The sequence below is a fragment of the Pavona decussata genome, unplaced genomic scaffold (assembly GCF_977016875.1).
Source record: "Pavona decussata unplaced genomic scaffold, jaPavDecu1.1 SCAFFOLD_115, whole genome shotgun sequence".
Taxonomy (NCBI): Eukaryota; Metazoa; Cnidaria; class Anthozoa; order Scleractinia; family Agariciidae; genus Pavona; species Pavona decussata.
In genome coordinates, this window is record NW_028145529.1 from 432,110 (window position 1) to 459,694 (window position 27,585).

A 27,585-nucleotide genomic window follows, 5' to 3' on the forward strand; every position below is an offset into this window, starting at 1 on the left:
TCAAGCAGTGATAAAAATGTTAATAAATGGTTTATGCACTTTAATGTTTGTCTGTTATCTCTATTGACTTTCAAGATGGTGTTAACGTCTTGAATGTTAGCGCAAATGAAAGTATATTTTTCTCTTTCGCATGCCGAATGACGCATGAGAACGCCCAAAAATGTTTTTGAATGTTGATTAAAATGCAAAAATCGTTATTGAATCTGAGATGCGCGCAAATATCCGTTCCTTGCCGCTAATGAATGTATCTACGCGCTACTGGTCACCATTTCACGAAAATGAATGCGTATTTTCTCGTAATGAACAGCAAAAGGTGTAATTATGTGTGCATGTTGCGACTCAAACTCTACTGGTTCACGCTCGCCGTTTATTGGAGGAGAGTATGACAGTAGTACATGTATAATGTATGGGGCTGTAAGGGAATTCCCCCCCACACACACCTTCTGACCGAAACTTCATGCGGTGTAAGGGGCAATCACTTTTATATGAGAAAGAGCGTTATATCTGAAAGATTGCAGAATTACAACAATCGATAATAAGCACTTAGCAAACTAAGTCTTTTATTTTATTTGCGTCTTACAATTTTCGAATTCAAGCACCACTACATATAAATTCGTTATCTGATTTAATTTTCTGACCGTCACACTATTGTAAATCACAACGAAGCTGTTACAAATCTCACGCTAGTTTATTCCAATGCAGTTATATTTTCTTGACCTTAAAATTGCACTAACTACAATTAATGGTATAGTATGTTTTTCCATATAGCGTGTTAAATACGAACAACGAACTTGTCTGGCATGAAACTGTTCAAATGGCAGAGAAGCAGCTTAACAACAAGTTTGACCTAGTTCAAACTAAACCACATAAAAACTTTCCTGGCAATTTTAACAGTTATCCTACTTAGTATTTTAACGACTACTGGAAACATTAGCTATTTGTCAAATAACTTCTGATAACTTTTTCGCTGGAAAAGCACCGTGCATTCACAGGTTGTGGTGATGGAAGCTGCTAATTCGTAGACTACAATTACCATGGACAACCTGAGTATCAGGCCTTTGGCCCTCCCATTAGGAAGGCCTGGGTCCAGTTTTTCAAAGCCCGATAAAGTGACACAAACTTTGACTCGAGTTTAATTGCTTATCGATAAAGATTCTTCCAAAAGATTTTTGGCCCTCAATTTTTACTTCAGTAGACCTTTCTTTACCTTTAAATCGAAATTAGCCTTTAAAACCATTTTTAACGAGCGAGCTGAAAGCCTCGATTAAAATCTAATCGTGGATTAGAGTACAACCCGGCCCAGTTTACCACAGTCATGACAAAGTTGAACCTCGCTTTCAGGCGCCAGGTTGTTTGTTTCCTTATAATTTAGTCCAAAGCAGCAAACGGATGGAAATATTTTTTTCTTAAAAATGATCTGCAAGCCAGCACTGATCCCAACCTATATTAACTCGTCTAACTTCAGAGTAATAACAGGTTAAATTGTGATTTACCTAACACTGAATTACGAATTCAAACCTAAAGTTGATTTTTTTAGTTTTAATAAAAAGTTAACAACAGAAGAAGAATATAACTTCTTTACTTGTCGTTTATGAACAAAAATTTGCATTTTTATTTTAAATTTTAATACAAAGATCAGAAAAAAAGTAAAATATAACTTCTTTACTTATCGTTTATGAACAAAAAGTTGCACTCTTAGTTAAAATTTTAATACAAAGATCAGAAAAAAGGCAAAATAGAGCTTCTTACTTCCCGTTTAAGAAACAGAGTGACAGTTGTACTGATTTCTTATTTTTAATTTTAGTAGAAAGATATAACAAAGCGAAAAATAATTTCTTTACGATGCTGGGAACTCTAGTCTGTCTGGTTTCATTTTTCAGCTCCAAACTAAAACAATCAGTTTAGGACTTAAATCTTAAAAAAGTTTTCAATCGAATAGCTCGCACGCATTTCCTCACCCTTGGCATCGATTACACGTATTGGCTTCGAATTCCACTAGGTTCATTGCGCTGTTTGTGTCTGTTTTGATTGCCCAGAGTAATTCGCGTTATACGACACTCAACTGAAAACCGCTTAGTGTTAACTCGATTAGGAACTTTAGGATTCCTAAGTATTTCGTTTTCCTATCTCCATGCAACAAGAACATTTAAAGTTTACAATAATCACCTTTTGCTACTCGTGTTTTGGATGCATTATACCTAAAACACGACGACAACACGGAGAGTTCTTCAAGCAGCCTCTACTACCGTTGAGCAAAACATTCTAAGCTGTTGCTTATTTTTACAAATCTGCTTACTCAGGAGACAGCGGACACCTTCCACACAAACCAGCCCCCATCCCCACACACTTAGTTGTACTCCAACTATAGTGTCAGCTTTTTAAGTTGCAAACTGACTCGAAAACTAGGCAGAAAACTTTTCGCAGCCAACCAACTCCCAATCCCGCACGTGTACTTGCACACTAACTCTAGCGTCAGCTTTCTAAGTGGAGACTGATGACTATGTGTAGACTCAAGCTAAGTTTGCATTAATCGTCTTCCTCGGCCCTGTACTTAGCCTGTCGAATTTGACTCAGTTTGTTCCTAGCTGCCGCCAGTTCTTTCTCGATTCGGAGGATCTTCTCTTGAGCCTCCAGTTCTTGGGCAATTCCGCCAACAAACCGCTGGTTAATAATGACAGTGGTCTCCTGCTCTTCAAAGATGGCGGCGTTCTTTGCTGCTGTTACTAAGTTGTCCGCAGCTCTCTTGACAGCGTTCCCGGCGGTCTGCAGGAGAAAGACGTAAAAAGTATGGTCAATGACAAGAACAACAACGAGTAACAAACAACGACCTTTATTACACACGGTAATAGATAAGTTTATAGATAATAAGGGACTAGTAAAAAAGTATAGGATGGGGTGGGTCGTCAGTTTTTGAACCCTTGGTAAGGGGTGGGTTGTGCAGTTTTCAGCTACCCATGGGGTTGGGCCATTCTATTTTTTTTTAAGAGGAATAGGCACACATTTATCTGCCAACCTGCAGGTAAAATTTTACTAGAAAAAAGAAACAGCATTTAAGCTTTCTTTGGGAAGTATGCGGTAGATCAAGACATGGTAGTGAAATACATTCATCATATTGATTACATTTACTTTACATGATGAAACAAAAGAGATAGGGAAAGAAGGGAGAAAGCAGAAAGGGAGAGTAACTTGACCTATGAGGATGTGGAGTGGGGGGAAACTCCTCTGTGAGGATTTGCTGAGAAAACAAAGAGTTTCTGTCCTTAATCGGTATATCGAACGTCACAAGCTGATAATCGAAAAGAAATTAACGAAAAACAAACAAACAAACAAGCTCACATTCAGTTGTCAGCAGTCAAAGACAGTATATCCACTGGCAAAGATACAAGTGGCTCTGAATCGAGTGTCAGCAGCTCAGAAGCAAGCAAAGACTGTTCTGCACAAAGTTGGGAGAGATACCCCGATGACGACAATATCCCTCTCGCAAATCAACAGTTGGAGTGGCAGTGATAGTCATGTACCGTTAAGCGTACTTCGCTAAACTTTATCCCTCGCGAGGCCGGAGGCCGGAGGTTTATGATTTTGTCATACAAAACATATTGTTTCCTTGGATTGCATTGCAACCAAAAAATCCATGTTTAATAGGAGGTGGGTCATGTAATTTTCAACCTTCATTTAGGGGTGGGTCAGTCAGTTTTGTGCCAAAAGGAGGGGGTGGCACATGTGTTTTTATCCACCACATTCCAAATGCTCGGGGCCCACCCCACCATATACTTTTTGACCAGTCCCTAAAATACATAAATTTATAGATAATGTTACTGTTATAATTTAATTTGCTACTGATTGATTTACTATTATTTTTCTTCATTATCGTTTAGAGCTCTATGAATTGTTTTAAGCATCAGTAATCCATCTCAATTAGCCTTTGCTACTTGAGGGTAGCTAAGTAAGTGATCTTTCCTCCGTTGTTGCTTCACTTGATTGAAATGTGTGTTCGTTCTAATCCTGTTTACATACCTGAAGCCTCCTCTGTGTTTCACTGTTGGAATCAGCTTTCACTCTACAGGCTAACAACAGCTGGGCCGTGGAATTTGACACCTGTTTGGCGCCCGCGATTAACCTCTCCTCACTTGCATTACCCTGGACAGCGGCGTTAGCTGCGTCACACAGTGTAGTTGTAGCTGCTGCCACCATACGCGCCTGCAATACAACACGCGATCCGAGTTAATCATGAGAATCAATATATGCCGGCAATTATTTCGCTATAATCACCTCAATTTCTTATGCAATATCTTTAATGTATTTCTGTGTACTGTTGATGTATTTCTGGTTAATGGCAAAATGAACGAACGAACGAACGAATGAATATAACTATGGTAACAATCATTCCACATTCCCGTAATTAGCGGCACTCTAATATAAGCCTGATAAAACTGAGCCAGAGTAGTCAGCTTGGGACGTTTTATCACGAAACTTTTTCCTCTAAATTGTGATAGATTAGATAAGAAGAGATTGACAGCCGTCACTTACCGCAGACACAAGTCCTTGCGACCACTGGCCATCCTCATTAGGATCAGTAGACGCCGAGCACACCTAGAGAAAGGTCAGCGGTTAACAATGGCACACAATGACTACATATTATGATCTACGAGAAACCATAACAGGCAATGGGGAAAATGGAAAGACACAAGTGGATGTGACAACGGTCAGAGTGCTCAAACACTTTTAAACCTGCTCCACTGAGTTCACTAACGAAGTTAGATTTGGCTTGAGAGCATCAAAAAGATAATTAAACCTGCCTTTGAGCAGGTCATTCTAAACTATACGTGGCTTATTGGAAGCGTTTTTAAACGTGACCTACAATCTTGGCCACAAATGTTGGGACGATTTCCAAAACTCAACACGATATGCCCCCCTCCTCCCCCTCCGCGTCCCCATGCAATGTTGTCGAGTTGCTGTGTTTATGTACAGTCAGAATGATTCCAGTTGCTATCAACATTGCTTGGGGGAGGGGGAGGGGGCGGGGACTGTTTAAACAAACCTTCAGCTTCTTATTGATAAATACAAACGAGTTTTCAAGTGACTTACCCTTCCGCTTGCCACCAACTCTTTCTGCGCCGCCGATGCTGATTTCACCAGCGCCACAGTTGCGGCTGTGATGGCTTTAGCGGCTTCCAAGATCTGTTCTTCGAAGTTCAGTGACTCGTCCGCTTCCTTGAAAGATGGAAAAAGAAAATCAACAAATGCGATACAGTAAACACAATTCGCAGAATGCTTAGCGGTTTACCAAAGTTCAAGCCACAACCTACGATTGTGTTACGTAACACAACATAAGCTTGTTTCTCTTACTGTCATTCAATCAGATCCAAAAACTGAAACAACTAGAGCAAACCGAGCTGTCCTTAAGCTACTACTTCCACTCTTTACCTAGGGTTTACAGGTAAATTCGCATACCGTAAACTGCCGCTTGTAAGCCCTGGGCTTATACAACTTCGTAAGGGGTTTTAGATGGGCTTATAAACGGAGGGGCTTACATTCGCGGGGGCTTATAACCGGAATAAAAAAAAAACCGTTTCGAAACGAGCAAAACCAGTGATCATCGAAATACGTGCTTCATTTACTGGTTTTTAAGTAAGCTTTAAAACGTCATTTTGGAACAAAACTAAAACTAACAACATGAACGAAACGGGAATGTAACGAAAAGGAAGCTCAGACTTTTCCCTTGAAGTTCATCTTTGTTATGCAGTTATTAAAATTTTAATGTCTAATTCACAGAAGTGAGGCTTCCTGCTTTGTTATTATAAACTGGCAGTGTTTATGTCTAGTTTATTGGGCCGGTTGTCGGGCTGCCTGCTCCAAACTCATCATCCTCTTCATTAACGTCATTGTCTGAGTCGTCGCTCTCCAAAATCCAAAACAAGGATAGGTCGAGGGAGACTTCTATCCGAGGGGGGGGCGGGGGGGGCCTTATATAATCGCATGTATTTCTTGGTCAGACAGGTAGATGGACCTCAACCGGGAGGGCTTATAAGCGGCAGTTTACGGTAAGTATATCTCATTCTAACTATCAATTCACTTTGGCCAACCATTCGATCATATCATTCAGTTAGCAGCAGATCAGATTTTTATACCGGCTACAGAGTGAAATATTTTGATAGTCGACCAAAGAGCGCTATAACGCATCACAAATTATCTCCAGACCGCCTAACAGGCGGCGCGGTTTTACCTTAGGTCTTGGTTTTGGTTTCAGCTCGGCCAGTTTTCTTGCAGCCGCCTCAATGGCAGCAGCGGCGCCAAGAAGCTCATTTTCAGCAATAACATTGGGATCCTCAGGGTTAACCCAGTTGGAACCTGAAAAAAAGATATCACTGTATAAAATCGGAGGACTAACATGCCACGAAATAACACGCTTTAGGAAAAAACAAGGGAGCACCAAAACCCGAAAGTTTTTCTCAGAAAGTTTATCGGTACACGGAGTGGATTTACTCAGTGTCTTGTTGGATTTTGTAGCCGTTACCCTTTACATTCCACTACAAGTCACGAATTATCTTTGTGAAATCAGTCAATTTCCTTCTCTATAAGGCCCACGTTTAGCACACGCTCTCGTATATACACCTAGACTTTCACTCAACAAAACGAGCACTGTGATTGGTTGTTTCTTGGTCACGTGCCCCTTATCAAATACAAATGTATCCCGACCGGGATACAATTCCGCAGTTATTGGCCTCTCAGTTGTTTGTTTGTTTGTTTGTTTGTTTTGCTGTGATTGTTGAAGGGAAAGTCTAAATATATAACAATGCACTTAATGGATGGTACCTCGGGGAACTAGTTAGTTTTCTTTCCTTTGAGTCCTGTTGTTTCACTCTCGGGAAAACAAAACTAACTGTTTCCCTCGGGAACATACATTATGTGTATATTATTTTCGCGCGGGTTTAGAATCACGTTTACGGCAAACGGTAGAAATGACAACATGGTCATGTTTTTCCTTTATTTGCCGCTCACTGTTTTCAGTTTCTCAGTGAAATTTAGAATTTTACCACTGGTTATAAACAATAACACTTCATGATCGGTCTTCAGGGAAACAGTTAATTTTGTTTCCCGAAAAACTCAAAGTTTCCTCAGACAATGTCGAAGGAAACATCAAGATTCCAGGAAACAAAATTAACTGGTTTCTCGAGGGACCGGTCTCTAAGTGGTTTGTTATATAGCACAACAAAGACATTAAATAGAACAGGATCCATTTGCGGACAAAACAAAAGACGAGCATAACTTTGAAAACGCGCTGAATCTTATGAGGTCCAACATGACGCAACCCTCACTCACGCGCTGTTCACGTGAAAAACCGGTCAACATTCGCGGGTAACAGTTCATTGTTTCATTCTGAGGTCACCGTTTTCACGATGTTACTCGTTTCTTGGGCTTTTGGCGGCAAACAGTTCTAAGAAGTTAGATGGCATGTGACTGAATTTAGCCAATAAATGTGTGCACTATGGCTGGAAAAACTTAAGCTATGCAATACTGGCTTTTACCTTTAAGTGCCTCAGCAGAATGCACTAGTTTAGCCACTTGATCGGCCACGATCTTGGACTTTGGTGTTAGTTTTAGCTTCTTTTCGTTCGTGGGTTTCTGTACGATCTGTTGGGGGAACAAAAACTGAGTCATTGAAAGAGTCGCTTTTTAAAGGTCACAAAAACTACGGAGCTGAATATACTGACTTGATTCCAACTAATTCAACTCAAGTGGGGGGTCATGCGTACCCAAGGTGAACTGAATAGCACCCGATCACTTTATCCCGACAACACTACTAGAACTAAATCGAACGTTTCATTTAGCGAACATAATCAAACGATTGGGTTCGATTGAGTTCGACAATCGAACACAATCGAACTCTCACGAAAAAATTGCAGCAATCGAACCCAATCGAACTTTGATTGAGTTCTATTAGGTTCGGTGGCCTAAGTTGGCATACATTCGATTAAAAGTGATTACAAATGACAACAGTAGTGGATCATAAAATGATGTTTCAGTAAAGCTACATCAATCTATTGTTCGTTTTACCTAATTCTTTGTTGTTCTTGCATGCAAAAACAGACTCAAAATCCTCGTCTATTTCGACTGATGGTTTGCACCGTTCGATTAAGTTCGATTGCGTTCGGAAATCGAACGCAATCGGACTCTCACACTATTTTTTTGGATCGATTGTGTTCGATTGCCGAACTCAATCGAAGCCAATCATTCGATTGGGTTCGATTGAGTTCGATTACTGAACAGTTAGAGTAGTTTCGTCGGGCCTTATCATTATGAAATAGTTTGGGTATTTCTCAGACGTTCTTACCAGGGGACGCAGTGCGCTGCGAAAGCTGTTTTATCATATAATCCGAAAGGCCCAACGCGTGCTTTCGTTACGAAATTATTGAGAAAATCCCAGCCCAGTGCGCGGGCAATACGTTTTAACGCGAGTGGGGCTGGAAATAGCCGTACGGCTCTTCTTGAAACATGTACGGGTCCACGCAGCGCGATTTGAAACGATTTTGACAAGCGTAACTAATCTATTTTTGAGTTGAAACTATACAGTGATGGCAAACAACATTGAAGCACATTTTTACTTCGGGATTCAAAGCTTGTTATCGTAGTAATCACACCATGAAAATCAACTATAAGCAGTTTTAAACTGCTCTTATGATTAAACAGCAATCGGGTCAGTACTTGGTTCTCATTCGTGGCGCTCGGCAGCCATCTGGCCCTGTCCCTCAGACATGTGTATAATCCCAAGCCACTTATTGGTACAACTGTCTAAAAATTTGATCACCCACACCCATGACAAATCAAATAGCAAATTGGCAATTTAAAACTACGCCCTACTAGTTCGGGGCTTATAATGTAAGAAGAGCTTACATTCTGGAGGTGCGTGCGTGCGTGCGTATGGGTAGGTTGGGTCCTACTGGTTTACTTACTTTCTTGCCTTGCACCGGTATCACAGAGGTTATGCGTTGTTGTTTTTTATTTTTTGTTTTTTTTTTTTTCAGACTTTTTTGTTCGCAACTGCGATGGTCTGTCAGTTATTCGTTCTTTTATCCACAGTTCAAACATATTCATATATTCACTTTCATCTCTTCAGCTCCACGGGGTTCAATGGAACCTCGATTTTATGAAGTACCAAGGGACTGGGGAAATTGGTTCGTTATATGTAAGGACCGTTACATCGAGTCACTGTTCCATATATTTTAAAAGGTCAGGGGCCCGTTTCTCGAAAGTCCCGGTAACTTAATTACCGTGCCCGGTAAGTGTCTTTGGTTATAAACGTTTCCTAACAGAAGTCAATTTTTGTTAGCTTTGAATACTAAATTTTTAAAATCTTATAATTCTATGAAAACATTGGCCAAGCACCATGTGTGTAATCGGTGAAAAAACATTTAAAAATATAGTTATCGGGCCTGGGGCCCGTTTCTCGAAAGTCCCGGTAACTTACCGGGCCCGATAAGCATATTTTTAAACGTTTTTCGCCGATTACACACATGGTACTTGGGCAGTGATTTCATAGAATTATAAGATTTTAAAATTTAGTATTCAAAGCTTACAAAAATTGACTTCTATGAAGAAATATTTATCACCAAAGACACTTACCGGGCCCGGTAAGTTACGGGACTTTCTAGAAACGGGCCCCTGGTAAGTTACCGGGACTTTCGAGAAACGGGCCCCAGGTTGGAGAACATCATTCGTTATACAAGGACTTATTCTATAGAGGTTCGTTAAATCGAGGTTCCACTGAATTCACTACCATTGCTTGTCTTTGCTACTGGAGCGGGTTTTGGACGTTTACACTGGATCCAAATAATAAAAGGACTTATACTGCAACAAGTAAAATAAAAACGATGAAAGAGTAGAAGAACAACCAACAAATTTACGTTTTGCACAAGATCAAGCATCTCCGCAAACGAAGCCCCACACTCCGTTCCACTCCGGAGGGCCTGGTCTCTAGCGTCAGGATTATCCGCCTTGTGAGCGGCAGCCTAGCGACAGAAAAATGACACCAATCAAGGTAACATACCACAAAGAGTGACCACCCGATTGCCTCAGCATTCCCATTCTTTACTGGCATAAATTTTAGAAAACTTGGCAAATCAGTTTGTACATTCGCGATCTCGGGAAGCCTTTAACTTTCAATAGGGTCGGAACGCATAAAGGAACAAAGTCCTAATCGCTTTTTCCAAACACAATTTGCTACAGGAACGCCTCAATTTGTCGAGTCATTCCTTGATTAATCAAAGAATATAAAATTAATCATGGCCACCCTCCCCCCGCCACGCCCCGCCCAGCCCCGCACCTTAGAATTCGCTACATGTGGTTAGTTTTGTTTCCTTAGCTATTCCCACACACAAGCCTCTTGTTGTCCAGTTAATGAAAGACTACAATCGCACCTCTCACTCAATATGGCCGTCTCTTTGGGGCCAGTTTCGAATGATGCAAAAATAAGTTTCTTGTTGCTGTTGGTTTTTGGAGGGGGTGGGGGCTTATTGTGGATAAGATAATAAATAGAAAGGATTTGATCCCTCCTTTACGATTCCATCACTTCTGCCGACCTCAAACGATCTTGTTTGTAACGTTCCAAGCTGCAGTATGTTTCACTTCAACTAACCTTGCAGATTATCAGCATCTCTGTTACAGCCTTGCGGCCCATGTTAGCAGCTGTGATGATGTCATCTTGTTGGCACGAGTTCCCTGCAGCCACCGCTTTAGCTGTTGCCAAGGTTACGTGTTTAGTGCTCCGTATAAGGTCTTCAGGGGTAGCATCACGAACAGGCAGCGATGGACTTTGTATCACCTGACAAAGCAGGACAGGAGAGAGAAATTTTATGAAGTAAATCAGATGCAAGAAACTGAAGGGAGATAAACAAATGCTGAAATTCTACTTTTTGCCTAAGTAATACCGTAAACTCTTTCATGAAATCTTTAAGTGTGACTATCCAAAATGAAGCTAAAAGGAAGCAATTTCCTCAGGTATTGTTTATTTATGCCGTACAACGTCGCTTTGACTTTTGAGTTCGTGGTTAAAAGCTTGAGTTTGAACATTCTTCAACTGAAAGTTTGATGTAACAACATTAAGGGCAACCTATTAAATGCATTTTTTATAAGTGAGTATTCAGTCAAAGGGAATGCATGAAGGAACGACACTATTCGGTATTGGGTATCATCGTTTGGCCGGTAATGGTTTCAATGGATATCAGTCAAAGCAAAAGAGCGAAATAAGTGCAACAGTAATGAAAAAAATAAAACATGGTTGGCTTTTAAACATTTCGAACTTTAATAAAAGAGAGCAAAATATTCCCGACCAGCCGAGATTTGGAGCGCTTTCTGTTTAGAGAAAATTTTCGGTTGCAAAATTTCGGAAACTTTCCGTTCCAAGTGGAAAAGGCTTTTTTCCCATTCGTTCCAAACTTACAATCTCATTTTAGTTGATCAAAGCACGTGATGGCGAAAGAGGCTGACAACAAAAAGGACATGGCAGTTTCGTGCAAATGGAGCGGGAAAACTGGAGGACCTCTTCAGGTCGTCGTCCGAATGTTCCAAAAAATTTCCATCTGATCCGTGTGTACCCTTTTGCAATACAACCAGTTAACCCGACAATTTTGGCTAAATGGAAAGCTCCCCTGGTATATTCAACAAAAACATACAAAATGTTGTGCTCATCCTTAACAAGTCACAAACACTACGCAAGCCAGTAATATCGCCGGTCTTAACATTCAACTTACAAGAACAGCCTGCTTGATGGCATCTGTGGTAGACTCGAGAGCTCTGGTGCCTCGCAAAGCTTTATCTTCCACGCTTTTAACAGTCTTGAGTAGCGACGACACATTTGCTACCATGGTCTGAAACAAAAAGCAAGATAAAAGACCGAACGCAACTTTAACTGATTCACTACTTACTTTCATTTGCCTATGCAAATAACTTTTGTTGTTAGCCTACCTTTTCCTCTCTTTTGAGTATCTTATCTCCTCCACTTAGCACATAATTACATTATGTTCATATTAAGTTTGTAAATGAATCTATTACTAAAGGGGAGTCGGGGGGGAGGGGGGAGGGATGCACATCTAGGGCACATCATTTCCTCTATTTTCTCAGACTTATTAATAATGTGTGTATAGAAGTACAAATAACAAGAAGTACCTTTCCAGTTGTCTTAAGCACCTCTGTAGCCGGGTCGTTGGCAGGTTTGCCCGATGCATTCTTGGTGGCGTTTATCAGTGATCCAAGAGCAGATGCCACGTCTCTGGCTGCGTTTAGTAACATTTGCTGAACAAAGACAAAGATAAAAGCTCTGTTAAATAGTTTACACCTGAAAGCGTATTTATCAAACTAACTGCTGAGAAATGCACTTGTTCATGGGTACAATTTCCATCCGTCTACCCAAACGATCCCATAATCCTTCACTTGTACCAGCCCTCATTAGTTTCTGGCCCCAGTTGTTCAAAGGCCGGATAACTTTATCCAGTGGATAAGTCACTATCCGACAATTTCAATCTGTGCAAAGATTTCAGTATTTCCTCTTGTACAAGCGAATATGAACACTCTAACCACAGCTTAGTTTGGGAGTGTACGAAAACCTTGGATAACATTTAACGTGAAGTATTTTTTAGACCCTGAAAAGCGCCTTATCCACCGGATAAAGTTATCCGGCCTTTGAACAACTGGGGCCTGGAGTGGAAAATAATAATCAGCATTCGATGCATTTCTCTCTTCCTTTTCATTGGCTGAGAGCAAACCACGTGACCTGCAAAAACTGCCTACAAATAATGGTCTGCTCATGCGCAATACTGTTCAACTGTGTTTTGCTGCAAATAATATTCTGCTCATGCGTAGTTGAAACCACGCTCTGGTGTGAAAATGGCAGATCGCTTCCCTGAGCCGATTTGACATCTTTAATAGATTATGGAAAACAAACTCGGTGATCTAATGATAAAACAATTACTGAACTCGGTTATCGCAAAATATCGTGATTTGTCAGTGTTTTGCAGATCAATTATTTTCCTCAGCCTTCGGCTTCGGCAAATAATTGATCTGCTCGCCACTGACAAATCACGATATTTTGCTCACGATTTCGCGTCACATTTTTTGAAGGTACGGGAGAACAAAAGTTAATGGGGACAAATTGAATGTTGAAGCTTGTACCTGAGCGTCACTGTCATCTGATCCCAGAGCAATGGCTCCCAGCTTGACGTTATCAGCTAAACTGGACACCGAGCTAACCGCAGACTGAGCAGCCGAAGCAAGCACATCTTGGGATGCCTGTGCTGATGAAACCAGATTCTTGGTGTCTTCCACAAGAGTTTTGGCAGTCAGAAGGATGTCTTCCCTACAGAGGTTACACGGATAAGAAAAGGTCAACAACTACTAACGCTGTGGGGTTTTTAAGTGCGTGCTGAACACTGGTATAAAACCACCACTTTGCGATTCAAAAGGCAAGCACGCCTGACAGTTTGCAATTCTTTATTTCTGTCAAATATAGTGCTCGATCTAACTATATCGCCTAATCACAAGAACTAAATCCTGAATTATTTATCACCAACAACAAAATCGATGAAGAAGATTGACTGATGACCAAAGCCCCCTGCTCGCCACTCTTTTTTCTGAGATAATTAAGCAACAACAATCCGGAAAAAACTTTAAAATACATAACAATGTGTGGACACTTTTTTCCAAATCGAGGCTTAAATGTTTCTCAAAAATGTGCGTTTACTCTAATTTTCTTTTGGGATTTCAACACACTTTGCTAAGATCTTCTTTTCCCGCCCAGTCACAAATCGCTCAAAAACTGAAGACTTTTGATTTAGTAAGCACCGTTCTTATTTTCGCAGTAGCAAAAGGAGGCGCCATCCTTGACAAACCTGTGATCTCCAAAAGTGTCGCCTTCAACTTCCGGGTGCAGTGTACCGGCAGAAGCAAACATCACAGTGGTGTCCAGGTCACCCACTATTCCCTGCACCGTGGTGGACGCGTTGATGCAGGCCTGGGTACCACGGGAGCCCTGTTGGAGGGCTGCTAAGAGATGAGAAACCTGAGAGGAAACAAAAACCCGCATCAACAGGCAAGTTGAAAATGCGTGTTACAATACCTTCACTTTGTCGCAAAATAATTCTAAAGCACCAAGAGACAGAAGTCATCAACTGAATTCTTGAAAGGTGCAACTCAAAAGCGTCAAGCGCGTATTGGAAACAAAAATGCGTGAACTTTTTTTAGGGAGTGGGTGGGGAGCGGGATTTGAAATAACACAAATTCACGTCGCACTTCCCTTTTCTTTTAACCTCTTCTATCAAAAAACAAATTCTCCTATCTTGTCTCCATAATTTTCTCATAAGGGTACTGAGGAGAAGTTATTAAATCACCAAGAAAATTCAACTTAGGTGGTCGTATCCTTAATTATCATGACCTCTGGGGTTGAATAAGCAGTGATATTACAAGGAGAAATTTTATGCTGATCACTTTAAGGGCATAAAAAATACCAAAATTGATTCACATCTCTTTTGGAGCACACATACACAGGTTTTAGACCACGGCATCCGTGAAATAAAACAAATCAATTCACAGCAATTTGCTGGTACTTAAAAACAGCCACACAAATTCACAAGCTGAGGTTTTGTACGTTTTGACTTTCCGACCGCACTGCGGGACAAAACTTGTACCACCTCAATACAACGTTGGCTTGCTATCTTTTGAGCTCTTGCCATGCACACATGTTAACTCAAGGAAACCAGTGGTACAACTACAAATGTTAAGGTTTACTCGAATTAACCCCAGGGCAAAGTTGCTCAACGTGAGCCCGGTTAGGCTAATCCTGGGTTAACGTGAACTTTGATTCAAGTTTAATTACTAATCAATAAAGATTCTTCCAAAAGATTTTTTTGCCTTAAGTTTTGACTTAAAAGCATTTTTATAGTAACAAGCGAAATGAAAACCTTGTTCATCTTTTAATTGGGAATTAGCATTAATCCGCTTTCGAACAACCAGACCCTGGATGAAAGGGTAGTAAAGTTATTTTTGGCAGACAAATGCCAGTTATGATGAAGAAATCACCTTTTCAGACACATGTTTGCAGTCATCAGCGAGTTCCTTCTTGGAAAAAGGATCTTTCGGATTGCTCTGTACAGTTCCTCCACTTTGAATCAAGGCAATGCACGCCTCGCCCAGGCCTTGAACACCAGTGCGGATACGGTGAGCAATCTGACAAAAATTATCACAATCAAAATTTAGTGAAGGTATTTTCGACATAGGGTTTTTTAAGGACCAAACTCCACTTTTTTGACCAGCTTTCAAGGAGTCTTCTCTGAAACCGCTTGAAGTAAAATTTTTTACTTGTTATTGGTTTTTTATTAAACTATGCCAGGAGCGATATTTTGTTAAATCCTCAAATTGGCCAATTGTAAATTTTGCGCGATCCAGATTTAATTTAACTACGAAAGCCAAACCATCTTAAACCACGTCTGATTTCATATCGATAAATCGAAAAAATTTCAGAACATAATGTTTGTACAGTGAAAGTAAATGGGGCGAAAAATTAACGATAGACCTTATTCCAAAATGGCTACCATTTTAATATTCGTTTGTTCGTATTCAAATTAGCCATTCTTACCTCGTTCTCAAGCTAAAAATTCAAAAGTATATTTTACCTTGAACGTTGTCAACAAGGGCTAATTTGAATGCAAACAAAAGAATAATAGATGGTAGCCATTTTGGAATAAGATTTTATTTATAAAATGGATAAAATGACTGTCATGCACATTGCACACAATGTTGGGTTCGAGCAAATGATGCTTTACTAAATCGACCAGCTTAGGCAAAGTACAAATAAATCTCAAATCATTGACGATGATGAGACAACCTGTAAAGTCGAAGTGACGAACTAGCTCGTTCACTCCCATACATCTCAACTCGATTATCAATAACTAACAACAACGAACAACTCAGTAATAAAAGCTATGAAAATTATCGAAATGTAAAAAAATGACATGACGTCATTAGGCTATTTGGCGCGAAACCTACTAAAAAATTTAAGATCATATTCGGGACAATTACCAAAGACGTGATTGAGTTTGACGACCTGTAAATTTTGTTCATTTTCTCCCCCGCGATCTTGAGAACGACTTTTACCTACACACGGATCGAAGCACAGCGGAAAAAGCTACCTGGAATCCTGGGAGCACATGATTAGTACTCCCAGGGTGTGATGGTATTGCGCCATCCCTTTTTCCTTTGGGGGTACCCCTGGGGGCGTTGAAAGCGCAGATCACAGCACAAATGAGCGGACAATACCTGTTTTATTGTCATATTTCTGCCGAAGGCTGTGAAATATAATTTAAAATAAGTGTTACTTTTTACTGAGTTCGTACCTCTGGGATACCAATAGTCCTGACTGCTCCCTTCGTGTCCTTTGCTATATCATTGTAAACCTTACTAATATCCTTCCCAAGCGGACCAAGCTTAGTTGGGTCTGTTGTTGATTTACCAACCTAATGGACAAAATCACGGTTAGAGTAACATTAGCCAAGAGCCTTACGCCCCACACCTAACAGCACGACCACTGCGTCATCCCCGCTCACTTACAATCTAAAAGAGAGTTTTCCTCGCCCGCACTCTACAATTGTTTTCATCATGACGAAAACTACATGCTAAACAACAATTTGAACTCCGTTGATGTCTATCTCGCGCATGAGGAAACAGTTGTGAGGAGGTGGTGATCGCTTTTGTGGTTCCATTTTACTAACGAACAAAGCATTCCTGGTTAGACTGGCTTCGAACGTTAGCCTTTCGTGAAAGAGAACAGCTCTGACGAAAGGCTAACACTCGAAACGTCAGCACTCGAATCTCTTTACAGTGGCCAAATTACCTTATAACTCTGTTGATAAGACCAAACATTCGTTTCCACTCCCCCGCCGACACAGCACCATAGTTTCTTTAGCAACTAACCCTCCTATCTATAAGTTTATTCTCGGCTCTCATCCTTGCTCGAAAAGGTTTTTCTCAACGTTTTCCGATTTTCCTCAAATCACAACGTTCCTGGACTCTAATCTGATCCGGAATCTGAAGACCACAGGTTTGCCAGTCGCAAGCCTATCATCAAGTGTCACCTTCACTGAACAAAGACCGTTTTATTAAGGCGGTAGCTCCTTTTGTTACTGCGCATACGTTCTGCGCATCTTAAAGTGGTCCAAGAAACTCCGTTTGCTTTAACGAACAGTGCCTACTAATTCAAAAGTACTTTTGCGAGGTTTTTGATTATGCGGGAAAAGAAGATCTTGGCAAAAGCTGCTGAAATCCATAGAGAAACTTTGGGAAAACCTTCATTTTTCAGAGATAATTAAGCTGTAATTTGGACAAAAAATATTCCATATGTAATGTTATGTATTTTAAAGCTTTTTAGAATTATGGATGTTAAATTATCTCTGAAAAATGCGCGGTCAACTCCAATTTTGGTTTTGGAATTCAATAGCTCTTGCTTGCTAAGATCTGCTTTTCACATAGAGCGGTTTTCAATTGAGTGTCCAAAGTAATTTCGCGTTTGCTTTGGTTTTGCTTTACTAGCCTCTATGATTGGTTGGCAAAGTTCGCGCCATTTTCTCAACCAATCAACAGCACGACCAAAACCAATCGCGCTTGGTCGCACACGTTTTCCCGCGCTTGACGCAGGTTACATGTATTTGCTTCGAGTTCTGATTGGCTGATTGTGCTGTTTACATCTGTTGTGATTGGCCAGAGAAATTACTATGATTTTGGTTTTACAACACTCAATTGACAATCGCTCTAAACTGCGCACAATAACTTTGTATTAGGAGGTACCGTCCTTAACTGAGAGTATAAATAAAACTTTGATCTCAATTAGATGATTAGATGATAAGATCTTAGATGATCTTACCATGTCGTGTGCTCTTCTGGTCAATTCCCTCATGGCTCGAGTCATTCTTTCTTGATAATTCACAAACGGTTCATCAATCACTTCAGCGCTTTGCGCTCGGTAATCACTCAGTGGCTGACCAACCTGAAAAAGAGGAAACTTTGAGATTGAAAACGTCCCTGATGAACAGAGAACAGCAGGATGGAAACCATGCAAGCCACAAGCTTTCTTAGTTTCTTCAGTTTACAAACCTTTATATACCGGTAACGTTAAATAATCAATAAAGCTATTTTCGGTGAATATTAGATCATCACTCACATTCATTCCCACTCGAACAACCACTCGGCATCAATCTAAGGCAACGTTTACATGGATGCGGTTTCAGATGAAACTATGTCAACGATTCGGTTATACCTTCTGCTTCTAGTACACGGTACCGTGTACACTTTGAAACCGTATCGTTTTCGATGTGGTTTCTAAGTCATAAAACGTTCTTGTAAGCGTAGTCTAAGACTTAAACAACGCTGCCTAACCCTATTCTGTCCGGGATCACTTTGCACCACCGTTTTCAACACTTCTTCAACCTCTCCATATTGATTAAGTCCAAGCCTTATGCCAACAAAACACTAGTCGGTGAGGCAAACAGTCATCTAGCAGTAACCACAGATTATACAAGTCCGTTCGATACCTCAAAATTTTATAAATTCAGCTATGTTGGACCGTTTCTAATGTTCACTTCACTTGGGCTTATTTCTTTGCAAAGTTGCATATTTTTATGCGGCTTCACTTTTGCTACAATCATCATCTTTACGGAATACTTGAAGTTTCTTGTCTAAATCAATAACTACCCTGTGCACATATTTACGTTCTTCCTTCATCCAAGACAATGAGTAATCGATGGATAATCATGTGATTTCTCTTCGTTGCATGCGGTGTATATTGTAGCTTACCTCAGCCACTGCCTTTCCGATGCTGTCAATCAAACCAGACACCACGCCAGACTCGCTAGCCGCCTCTTCTAAAGTATGTCCGAGATCTCTGACAGCTTCCTTCATCCCCTGAGCTGCATCTTCAATATCTGGATGAGCGTCAACAAACTGCAAAGATCATCAACCATGATAACTTCAGCGATTGCACTCATGTCATCATAAACAGCAACTACTCCACGAAACTAATAATGATGATGATGTGTAAAATTGTCGAAGAAATTTTTTTACCACTCAAAAATTAAATTCATATCTTCGCACCGCCGTAATATCCTCCATATATTGACTGTAGTTGATGTAAGGCATACTCTTTCTTTCGAGTCTGAGGATTAAAATCTCTTAAAGCTACTGAGTGATTCATTCATGTGCCGTTGTTTAGTATTCAAAATTGAGCCTTGCGGCACTTTCCATTGTACTGTACAAGGTGGTTATGATACAAAAAATCCTAAAATGTATCAACAAACAGAACTTTCCTGCAGCCTTGTATACTGAAGTAGACCAAACCACGGTAAATATCACCTAACACTAACCTTGGGGTTTCCACCCCCTTCTTTAGTGGCGTACATCAGCTGAGCAGCTGATTCAGCCACAGTTTTTGCCTGATCCAGCAAGTCCACCTTACGCTGAACATCAGCCATTTGTGACGCCGCACCCACAGCAAGGTCAGCCAGCGGAACTATGAAACTTGACATCTGTGCGACCTGCAATCAAGATGTTACCTCATAAGCATGATCTTATACAACCGAAAAACTCGTCCAGCCTGTGGCAATTGCTATATACAAGTCAGCTCTCGTTGTAGCGGACACCCTCGGGACGTCGTTTGGTGTTCTTAATAGCGGGGTGTGGGGATCAACAGAGGTGGTGGCCTGGGGCTTGAGATTCAATTATTTACGAGTTACGTGGCGACCCAAAATATCTTGTAAGACTTGACAAGCTTATCAACAGTAGTGGATCTGCTAAGCAGTCGTTGAGAATGGAGGATGAGAGCTTGTATGGTCTCTCCTACAGAATCTGGAAGGAAAGGCGCAAGAGTGAAAAAGCCATGAGAGTCTGTTGTACGGCCACTAATGAAATTTACGCGAAAATAAACATTCCAGAAGTCTTTTGAAGTGTGTTTGACAAACGACGAACATCAGACTGCAATATATGTTACATGCGAAGTTCATGGTGTCTGCTTTATCGAGAGTCGAAACAATAAAATTGTTATGTTTGTACCACGAAAGTGTCCGTAATTCCGTAATAGCGGGAGTCAGTTTCAGTCAAACCCCTAAAGCTTTCGCCGGGGATCACGATTTTGTCCATAATAGCGAGTGTGCGTCATAGCGGGGTGTCCGTAAGGCGAGAGTTGACTGTACGGCTATAGTCATAGCAATACGTGAACTTTTGTATTAGTATTTTTGACACAGACGCTCTTTCAAAGCGAGGCCTTTAATTATAACCAAATCGTTTCATGCAATAGATGCAGTGCCTGGGACATTATTAAGCACGCGAGGTTAGTTAGTTCATTCCTATAAAGACAAGCACGAAAAGGATTAGTGTCCAGACAACCAAGTAAAATTGTGCCAATGGGCTCATAATCAGACCAAATCGACGAAAGTACGAAAGGTGGCCATGACAGGCTTTGCACCTGTACGGAATATATTTAAAACAAGGTTGCAATTAAAAAAAAAAAAAAGATGATGATGATGATAATGATGATGATGATGATGATGATGATAACAAGCTTGCCGGTAAATGGTGAAGAAAGAGGAAATAACAGTTTTGTTTAAAATCGCTATTTACTCTATGTCCAATGTTCTCTGGTTCAGATTTGGCGGCTGTAGCTAGTGGATCAATAACATCCGTCATTTGACTCAGATTCTGCATCATCTGCTCTTGAAATCCCTGGTAAAAAAAAATGAGAAAACCAACAAACATTTACAGGAATCAATAACTTGCCCTGCCTTCCTGTTGAAAATCCTCTGGAGTTGAATGTGGCTCTTACTTTTGACTCCGTGAATGAAATCCAGACAATTCAACAGTACTTTCCCGCAGAAATATTTCAAATTACATTATATACAACTCTGTAGTCTGTGAATTATACCCCTCAAATGTGACCATTTAAATGCAAGCCATTGAGAAGTAAGGCAAAGCTTACGTTTACGCGATTGTACCGGCAATACAAAGTACAGTTTTAGATTGCCTGTATAAGCCAGCAGCATAAATGTTGTGATATTACAGCAAAGGATCCCTAGGAAGGTGGCGTTCTGATACCGTGGTTGAGCGACACCATTCCATTATTTCAATCATACTGCCATCACAATTTGCCAAAAATAAAAATTCATCAGAAGTTACAAGTAACGATTCGAAATAACACTGCACTTCACAAATACTGCTGCTGGGGTCGCCTCTGTAAACAGCCCCTTCTCACCTGCAAAGAGTTTTCAGGTCTCGGTTCCAGCGCTTGGCTGATGGCAGCCAGTGAAGCTTGGTCTAGTTGATTTATTGTGTGGTTTATTTGTTCCAGTGCTTCGTCGCATTCTCTTTGCCCTGGAGCATTGTCTCTGCAAAAATCAAACATCAAATATTAGCGTACAGAAGGAAATTCTCAGCTTCATGTGGCGAAATCTTATTAGCTCTGTCAATATGAATCATTTCCACAGCGGTAGTGTGACAGTTACTCGTTCTATTTTGCAAAGCTAATGAAGAGTGACTTGAGGCTTCATATATCACACATCTTCATGTTTCCCAGGAAACTGGGGAAGCTTCAATTCAGGGACTGTCCGGCAATCTGTCCACATTTGTCTGAGGAACTACCTAACAATAAATATACTCACAGAGGAACTTAAACTCATTCCTCAGAAGGGAAAATGGTTGCTTAGCATTCGATCAGGTAAACTACTTGGACTAACTGTTTTAAAATGGGACGACACTTTCTGACGCAACAGTCCAAGTGATCTATGGAAACTTACTAAAGAAATAAAGAACCCTATAATGGTAGAAATGGAACAGCAAATGCCAATATCACTCGTGCAATCGAGAAAGAGAAGTCTGGTAGACCTTTTCTATATAATTCTCCACCAAGACTTAACTCTTCCGTTCTTTAATAAGTGAATTTTCGAATAGGCCATTTCCGAGTTGCTTTGAACCTCATTATGAAAGGGAGGCTAAGTCCAAAGCTTTTCATATGAAAACTAATTTTCATAACAAGAATTATGCACGAAGTCTCGTTATCATAATGAGATTTAATTTAAAACAACTCGGAAATGGTCGTATTTATTTTTATTTACTTATTTTTCGCTAAATAGTAGACAGCAATTTTCATAAACCAGCAGGAGTCCTTCAAAAAGTCCGTTTTTTCCAGAATATTTCAAAAGGCAACAGCGGCACACATTAGTCATCATACACAAAAGCTTAGCATATGATTGGAAGAAGAGGGAACCGGACTGGAGTTTTTCAATACGAGAATTTACGGAACTGTTTTCAGATGATCTTCCTGTTAATCCACAGCACAATTTTGTAATAATATTTTAACAATCTGTGGTTTATCTGTCGGATTTCACAGTATTTGACTAGGAACACATCAGGGCCCAGTTGTTCAAAGCACGATTAAGCTAATCCTGGGTTAACGTGAAGTTTGATTCGGGTTTAATTACTTATCGACAATTACTTTTCCAAAACACTTTTGCTCCTCAGTTTTGACTTGAACTTTTCTTTACCTTTAGCTTAAAATCAGCTTTTAAAAACATTTTAACAAGCGAGATGAAAACCTCGGTTAACTTTTAATCGGGGATTAGCATTAATCGGCTTTCGAGCAACCCGGCCCAGGGGCCCGTTTCTCGAAAGTCCCGGTAATTTATCGCGCCCGTTAAGTATATTTTTAAATGTTTTTTCGCCGATTACACAACGATTACAGACATGGTACTTCGCCGATGTTTTCATAGAATGATAAGATTTTAAAATTTAGTATTCAAAGCTGACAAAAATTGACTTCTGTTAAGAAACATTTGTCACCAAAATTACTTATCGTGCCCGGTAAGTTACCGGGACTTTCGAGAAACGGGCCCCAGGACATACTTTATAGCAGTAATAAGTCTCCTCATGGCATCAGACACAGCTTTCGCCTGTTGAGCCAGCTGCTGCCAGCCAGACTGTTCTTTAGAATTCACAGCAAGCGCTTTAGCCACGTTAAAGTAGTTTGTACTGGATGTTGCCATGGACTTGCCGGACATAATCAGGGGAACTTGAGCTGAACGAGCCTGCAAAACAGAAAAATATGTTTGGTTTTACACAGCCAATTCCTTCCCGACAAAGGGCTAACGCTCGAAATGTCACCACTTGGATCTCTTAACGGTGGCCAAATTTTTCTGCCAATTCTGTTGGTAAAACCAAACATTCGTTTCCACGCCCCACCGACGCAGTAGCACAGTTTCGTTAGAAACCAACCCCCTTGTCCATTAGAAAGCAGTCTTTAAAAGAAATGTTGTCGATATGTTGTCGATGTTGACTGCTGTTTCAACAACCTCAGTACCCTTAACTTCCATAACCTCTCCTGAACGTAAAGCTGAAAAACAAGACTTGGAGTACGAGAGGGTTTCGTTTGTCAACATCTTCCTAATTCATAAAAGATGGAGATCTTTACGCTGAGAAACGAAGTGACAAAAAATTGTCAAGAAACAACAACAACAAACTCTTAAATAATTTATTAATAAAAATCACCTTTGGCATTTCCCGTTTTCGACCCCAGAGCCCTTCGAGTCTCTTAAGCAGCGGGGCCTTGGCACGAGAAACGGGGGAACAGGGGATCTTCCTGTTGTCTTATTTGTCTTGTTCGAGTTGTAAAAAACATGTTTTGAATTCCTGTTGTCACCAAAAACAGATCATAAACAGCGCCTCACCTCTTCACTTATTTTAGCAGGAAGTGGAGCAAATTCTGGTGATAGCGCGTAAGCTGTGAGACTTTCCACACTGTTGATAAGAGGTTTGGTTGCTGCTGCGCATGCTTCACGGTTAGGCTCTGACATATCACCAGCAAGAGTCTGAAGACAAATTATACAAAACACCATCCATGACAATGAAATACTATCACTTCACCAAACCTCAAGAGTATAATCCATTTGCAAAAGCTCAAAATGTGTGACAATCATCTGAAGCTATTACAGTGCAACGAACTCAACCGGGGAAACTGAAAAACCGACACTTTGAAATGTTCTCGTTTTTGATTGGTTTACAGACTACCAAAGCCAGACTCCTTTGTTATAAACGTGACCTGTGATTGGCTGATCAATGTTGGGTGGCCCCGGTTGAGTTCACTGCACTGTAAGTATAACGTACGTGAACTGCGCTTTGGAATACATTATACGCACACACATATTACCTAACTGCGTCCAAGTGCTGTGTACCTTAAAGTATAATCGTTTCTTGGACAATGCAAACATTTCAAAAATGCGATAATGCAATTTTTTCCATACAATACCCTGGTATCACAATTTAGCCATTTAACTGGAAAACCTTAAACACAAAAATTGAGACTAATTTGTACAAAAATACCACTGAGCAGGTCGAGTTCCCATACAGTGTACGAAGAAATTTCGCCCCGGTTAATTTTACTACATGTACATTGAACCCTATCAATAGTTGTCACAGAACAAGGTCTGACAACGGAAGAACGGTAGGATCAGATATCCACTCCTACAACTTGAGAAATCTTTCAATTAATTGCTAAATGTAGCCTTTCACTGTAGAGGATTTGTCCTCTTGAACAACTGTGAACACCTCTGTCGAAGCAAGAGTTCAGGGTAGCTGATGATGATGACGGATACAAACCTTGATGTTCTTTACCAAATTAGCAGTATTATTAGCCACATCCTTAGCCGCTTGTACAAACTGTCTCTTGGCCGCAGGGTTGTCGGTTTTAGCAGACGCTGCTTTACAGGCATTGCAAAGCGCTGAGGTGTGCTTGGCAACTGATGTAGCAGCTCCCAGAACCTGAAATAAACACAACATTAAGTTAACTTGACTTTCAGTGCACTTGTGTCGCGCATTGTTTTTTCATATCAACTATTATGGACCTTAAGCAACCAAGACGACGAGTCAAGAAGACGACGACGACCGGAAGTCTTCCAACGCATGCAGCAGCTTCTGCGCATGTCATAGACGTCGCCCACATGGTGTTGAAGACGTCAAAACAACCGATTTGCCGTCTTCGAGTGAACGTAAGTGTTAAAATTGATTTTTCTCATCGTTGTGTCCATTTTATCATGTCTTATAATAAAATTTGCTCAAAGGGAACTTATTTTCTGCTTTTTACCGAAAGCTGGACGTAAACATATCCGTCAAATTAGACAACTGAAAGCTGAATTGCTTCATGGCGGCGGGAAAGAATCTGTAAGTGTTTTAGTTTGCCTTCAGTGCTTATGACTGTATAAATATTTGTCCAGAGGGACTATGTCATTAAAACTAAGATTAAATTTTTACCGAAGCATTCTATCCTGGGTGCCCAGGCGTACAAATTGGGGCACATGGACACTTTCGCTGGTTTTCAGGATTCTTCGATTCAAACTCTTCCGATAGAAGAAGGCATTCTTCTTCGTTAATGGTGTTGTGCTCATGACCTAAAAAAAGCAACTCTCGTATTTCTTTAAATGACGCCATTTACAACTTTCAGAGCTTCGAGGTCGGGAGCTTACTAAAACATTTGTTATTTGGTTTTTCCCGCCGTTCGGCGTCCTCAACCCAGCTTGCTTAAACATTTGTTTTTCCCACTGTGAACGGCGTCCTCGGCCCAGGTCCTATTCGGTCACGCTCGTCGTCGTCCATAGACTCGTCGAGACTGCTTAAGGTCCCTATTGTGTATACGAAGACAATGGCTTGGCTCGAGAACACCTGCGAATTTTGAACCTCGAATTTTCAGTCTTAAACGTCTACACTTTTTTTAACTCTAAATTCGGAGGTAAAACGGTCCTTGTGTCCTAGCTATCATCCGGGGAATCTTGCCTATTTTTGGAGAACATTTTTCTTTGAATACAACAAGGGTCGCTTCCCATACTAACAGTACCGTAAAAAGCACAGTTCTCAAAAGTCTACAACTAGTTTTCGTTTTTTAACTTAATTTTTAACTAAAATGATAGAATGAACCTTCAACTACAAAAAAACATTCTATCATCTCAAGAAAAGCCGAGTATATTTTATAACTGTGAAATTCGCGGTTTTAGCGAGCCTACTTCACCGAATTCCTGGATCCCTTTTCCCTCTAATTGCGGCACTTTCACTCAATTGGCACGCTCGAATAGTCCGCCGTCATGGCTCATTAATACACTGTATGAGTAAGTGTCTGGCCACTCTACCCGATGACTGCAGACTAGTAAAACTTCAGTTTTGGCTAGTGGGTTTTGCACTTTCACAAGCCATTTTAACTAGTAAAAACCATAAAGCACTGCATGGAGTGTTGGACGAAAACAAAAATGAAAATAACCGCAGATGATGTTGCCGAATTTTCGTAAGGGCGGAAAAGATAATAGGGACTTTAAGAAACCACAACGGCAATGCCAACGAAAACGTCGCTTGAAAATATAAGTTCGCGTTACTTGTACTACTTCGCGATTATTCCAATTCGTTCAACTTGCACAATGTGGCCGAACTACATTCATCCTGTATTATTAGTTAAAATGTGTTGTTAAATAGTTGCCAATACTTAATTATTATGATGTAATTTCATTTATGCAGGGAGTCTCGATATTGGAACTTATCGTTCTGTGAGTTCTCTCCTGTCAGAGTTTTCTTCCTGTTGTTTTTTCTCCTCTGGCGAAGTTTATAAATAAAATAAAAATAAACAACAGCAGTAAGCCTGACCTGTTGCTGACTGGCCTCTGGTTTGAGCAGATTCTGGCATGCCTCCAGGATTTCTTGTTTAGAGTTGATAAACTGAGCTTGATCTATGAGACCTGGTCTTCCTGCAACGCTCGAAGGATCAGCAACTGCTACAAGATATGCCGCCTGAAAACACATTCAATACCAAAACACTCATCAGGAGAAAAAGAGATTTGAAAAGTCTCAAGCCCTGAAATCACCAGACGGGTTATAAAATGTACTAACTCTAAAATGATAAAGATATTGCTTTAAGGACGGTGCCTACTAATACAGAAGTGTATTTGCAAGGTTTATGACTATGCGGGAAAAGCAGATCTTAGCAAGGGCTATTGGCATCCAAAAAGAAAATTGGGGGTAACCACGCATTTTTTTTATAGAGATAATTAAGCAACAATAATTCTAAAAGGTGTAAAATATAAAGGAATGTACAGGTATGGCGGTTTTTTTTTTCCCCAAATTGAAGCTTTATTATCTCTGAAAAATCCATGGTTACCCCAATTTTCTTTTTGGATACCAAGAGCACTTGCTAAGTTCTGCTTTCTCCGAATAGTCTTAAACCGCGCAAAAAATATCCCTGTATTAGTAGGCACCACCCATAGGAAACCGGAGTATCTCGAGAGTTCGCAGAATGTGTGCGCGGTAACAAAAGTAGACACCGTGACCTATCTTCAAGGAAATTTTCGTGTTGATATATTGTTTCACCCTAGAATAAAACATTTTGAAGTTTGAAATTTGTGGGAGCCAGAAAGTTTCAAATTTTCAGAAAACCAATGCGGCTACAATACTTTGCGACCTTCAATTATCAAGGTGGTAATGTTAAACTGTCATTTAACTAATAGGCCATTTTACAGTTGTTTGCTTAGTGTCCTG

The 27,585-nt window shown here is 40.4% G+C and overlaps 1 protein-coding gene across 1 annotated transcript in view; it reads right to left on the minus strand.

Annotated features, from left to right (window-relative positions):
- Positions 1-543: 543 nt before the first annotated feature.
- LOC146469882 (talin-like) overlaps positions 544-27,585 on the minus strand; it is a 70,028-nt gene continuing 42,986 nt past the window's right edge. The window contains exons 42-64 of the mRNA XM_085122728.1: positions 26,698-26,841; positions 24,673-24,834; positions 23,745-23,885; positions 22,924-23,105; positions 21,278-21,410; positions 20,650-20,751; positions 19,398-19,568; positions 18,832-18,978; positions 17,903-18,025; positions 16,380-16,499; positions 15,067-15,213; positions 13,881-14,050; positions 13,165-13,348; positions 12,163-12,288; positions 11,748-11,864; positions 10,634-10,819; positions 9,903-10,007; positions 7,527-7,632; positions 6,224-6,348; positions 5,086-5,211; positions 4,528-4,590; positions 4,015-4,197; positions 544-2,763 (exon numbers count right to left, since the gene is read on the minus strand). Coding sequence (XP_084978854.1) covers positions 2,527-2,763; positions 4,015-4,197; positions 4,528-4,590; positions 5,086-5,211; positions 6,224-6,348; positions 7,527-7,632; positions 9,903-10,007; positions 10,634-10,819; positions 11,748-11,864; positions 12,163-12,288; positions 13,165-13,348; positions 13,881-14,050; positions 15,067-15,213; positions 16,380-16,499; positions 17,903-18,025; positions 18,832-18,978; positions 19,398-19,568; positions 20,650-20,751; positions 21,278-21,410; positions 22,924-23,105; positions 23,745-23,885; positions 24,673-24,834; positions 26,698-26,841 — 3,300 coding nt within the window. The 3' untranslated portion in view covers positions 544-2,526. The remainder of the gene's footprint in view (positions 2,764-4,014; positions 4,198-4,527; positions 4,591-5,085; positions 5,212-6,223; positions 6,349-7,526; positions 7,633-9,902; positions 10,008-10,633; positions 10,820-11,747; positions 11,865-12,162; positions 12,289-13,164; positions 13,349-13,880; positions 14,051-15,066; positions 15,214-16,379; positions 16,500-17,902; positions 18,026-18,831; positions 18,979-19,397; positions 19,569-20,649; positions 20,752-21,277; positions 21,411-22,923; positions 23,106-23,744; positions 23,886-24,672; positions 24,835-26,697; positions 26,842-27,585) is intronic.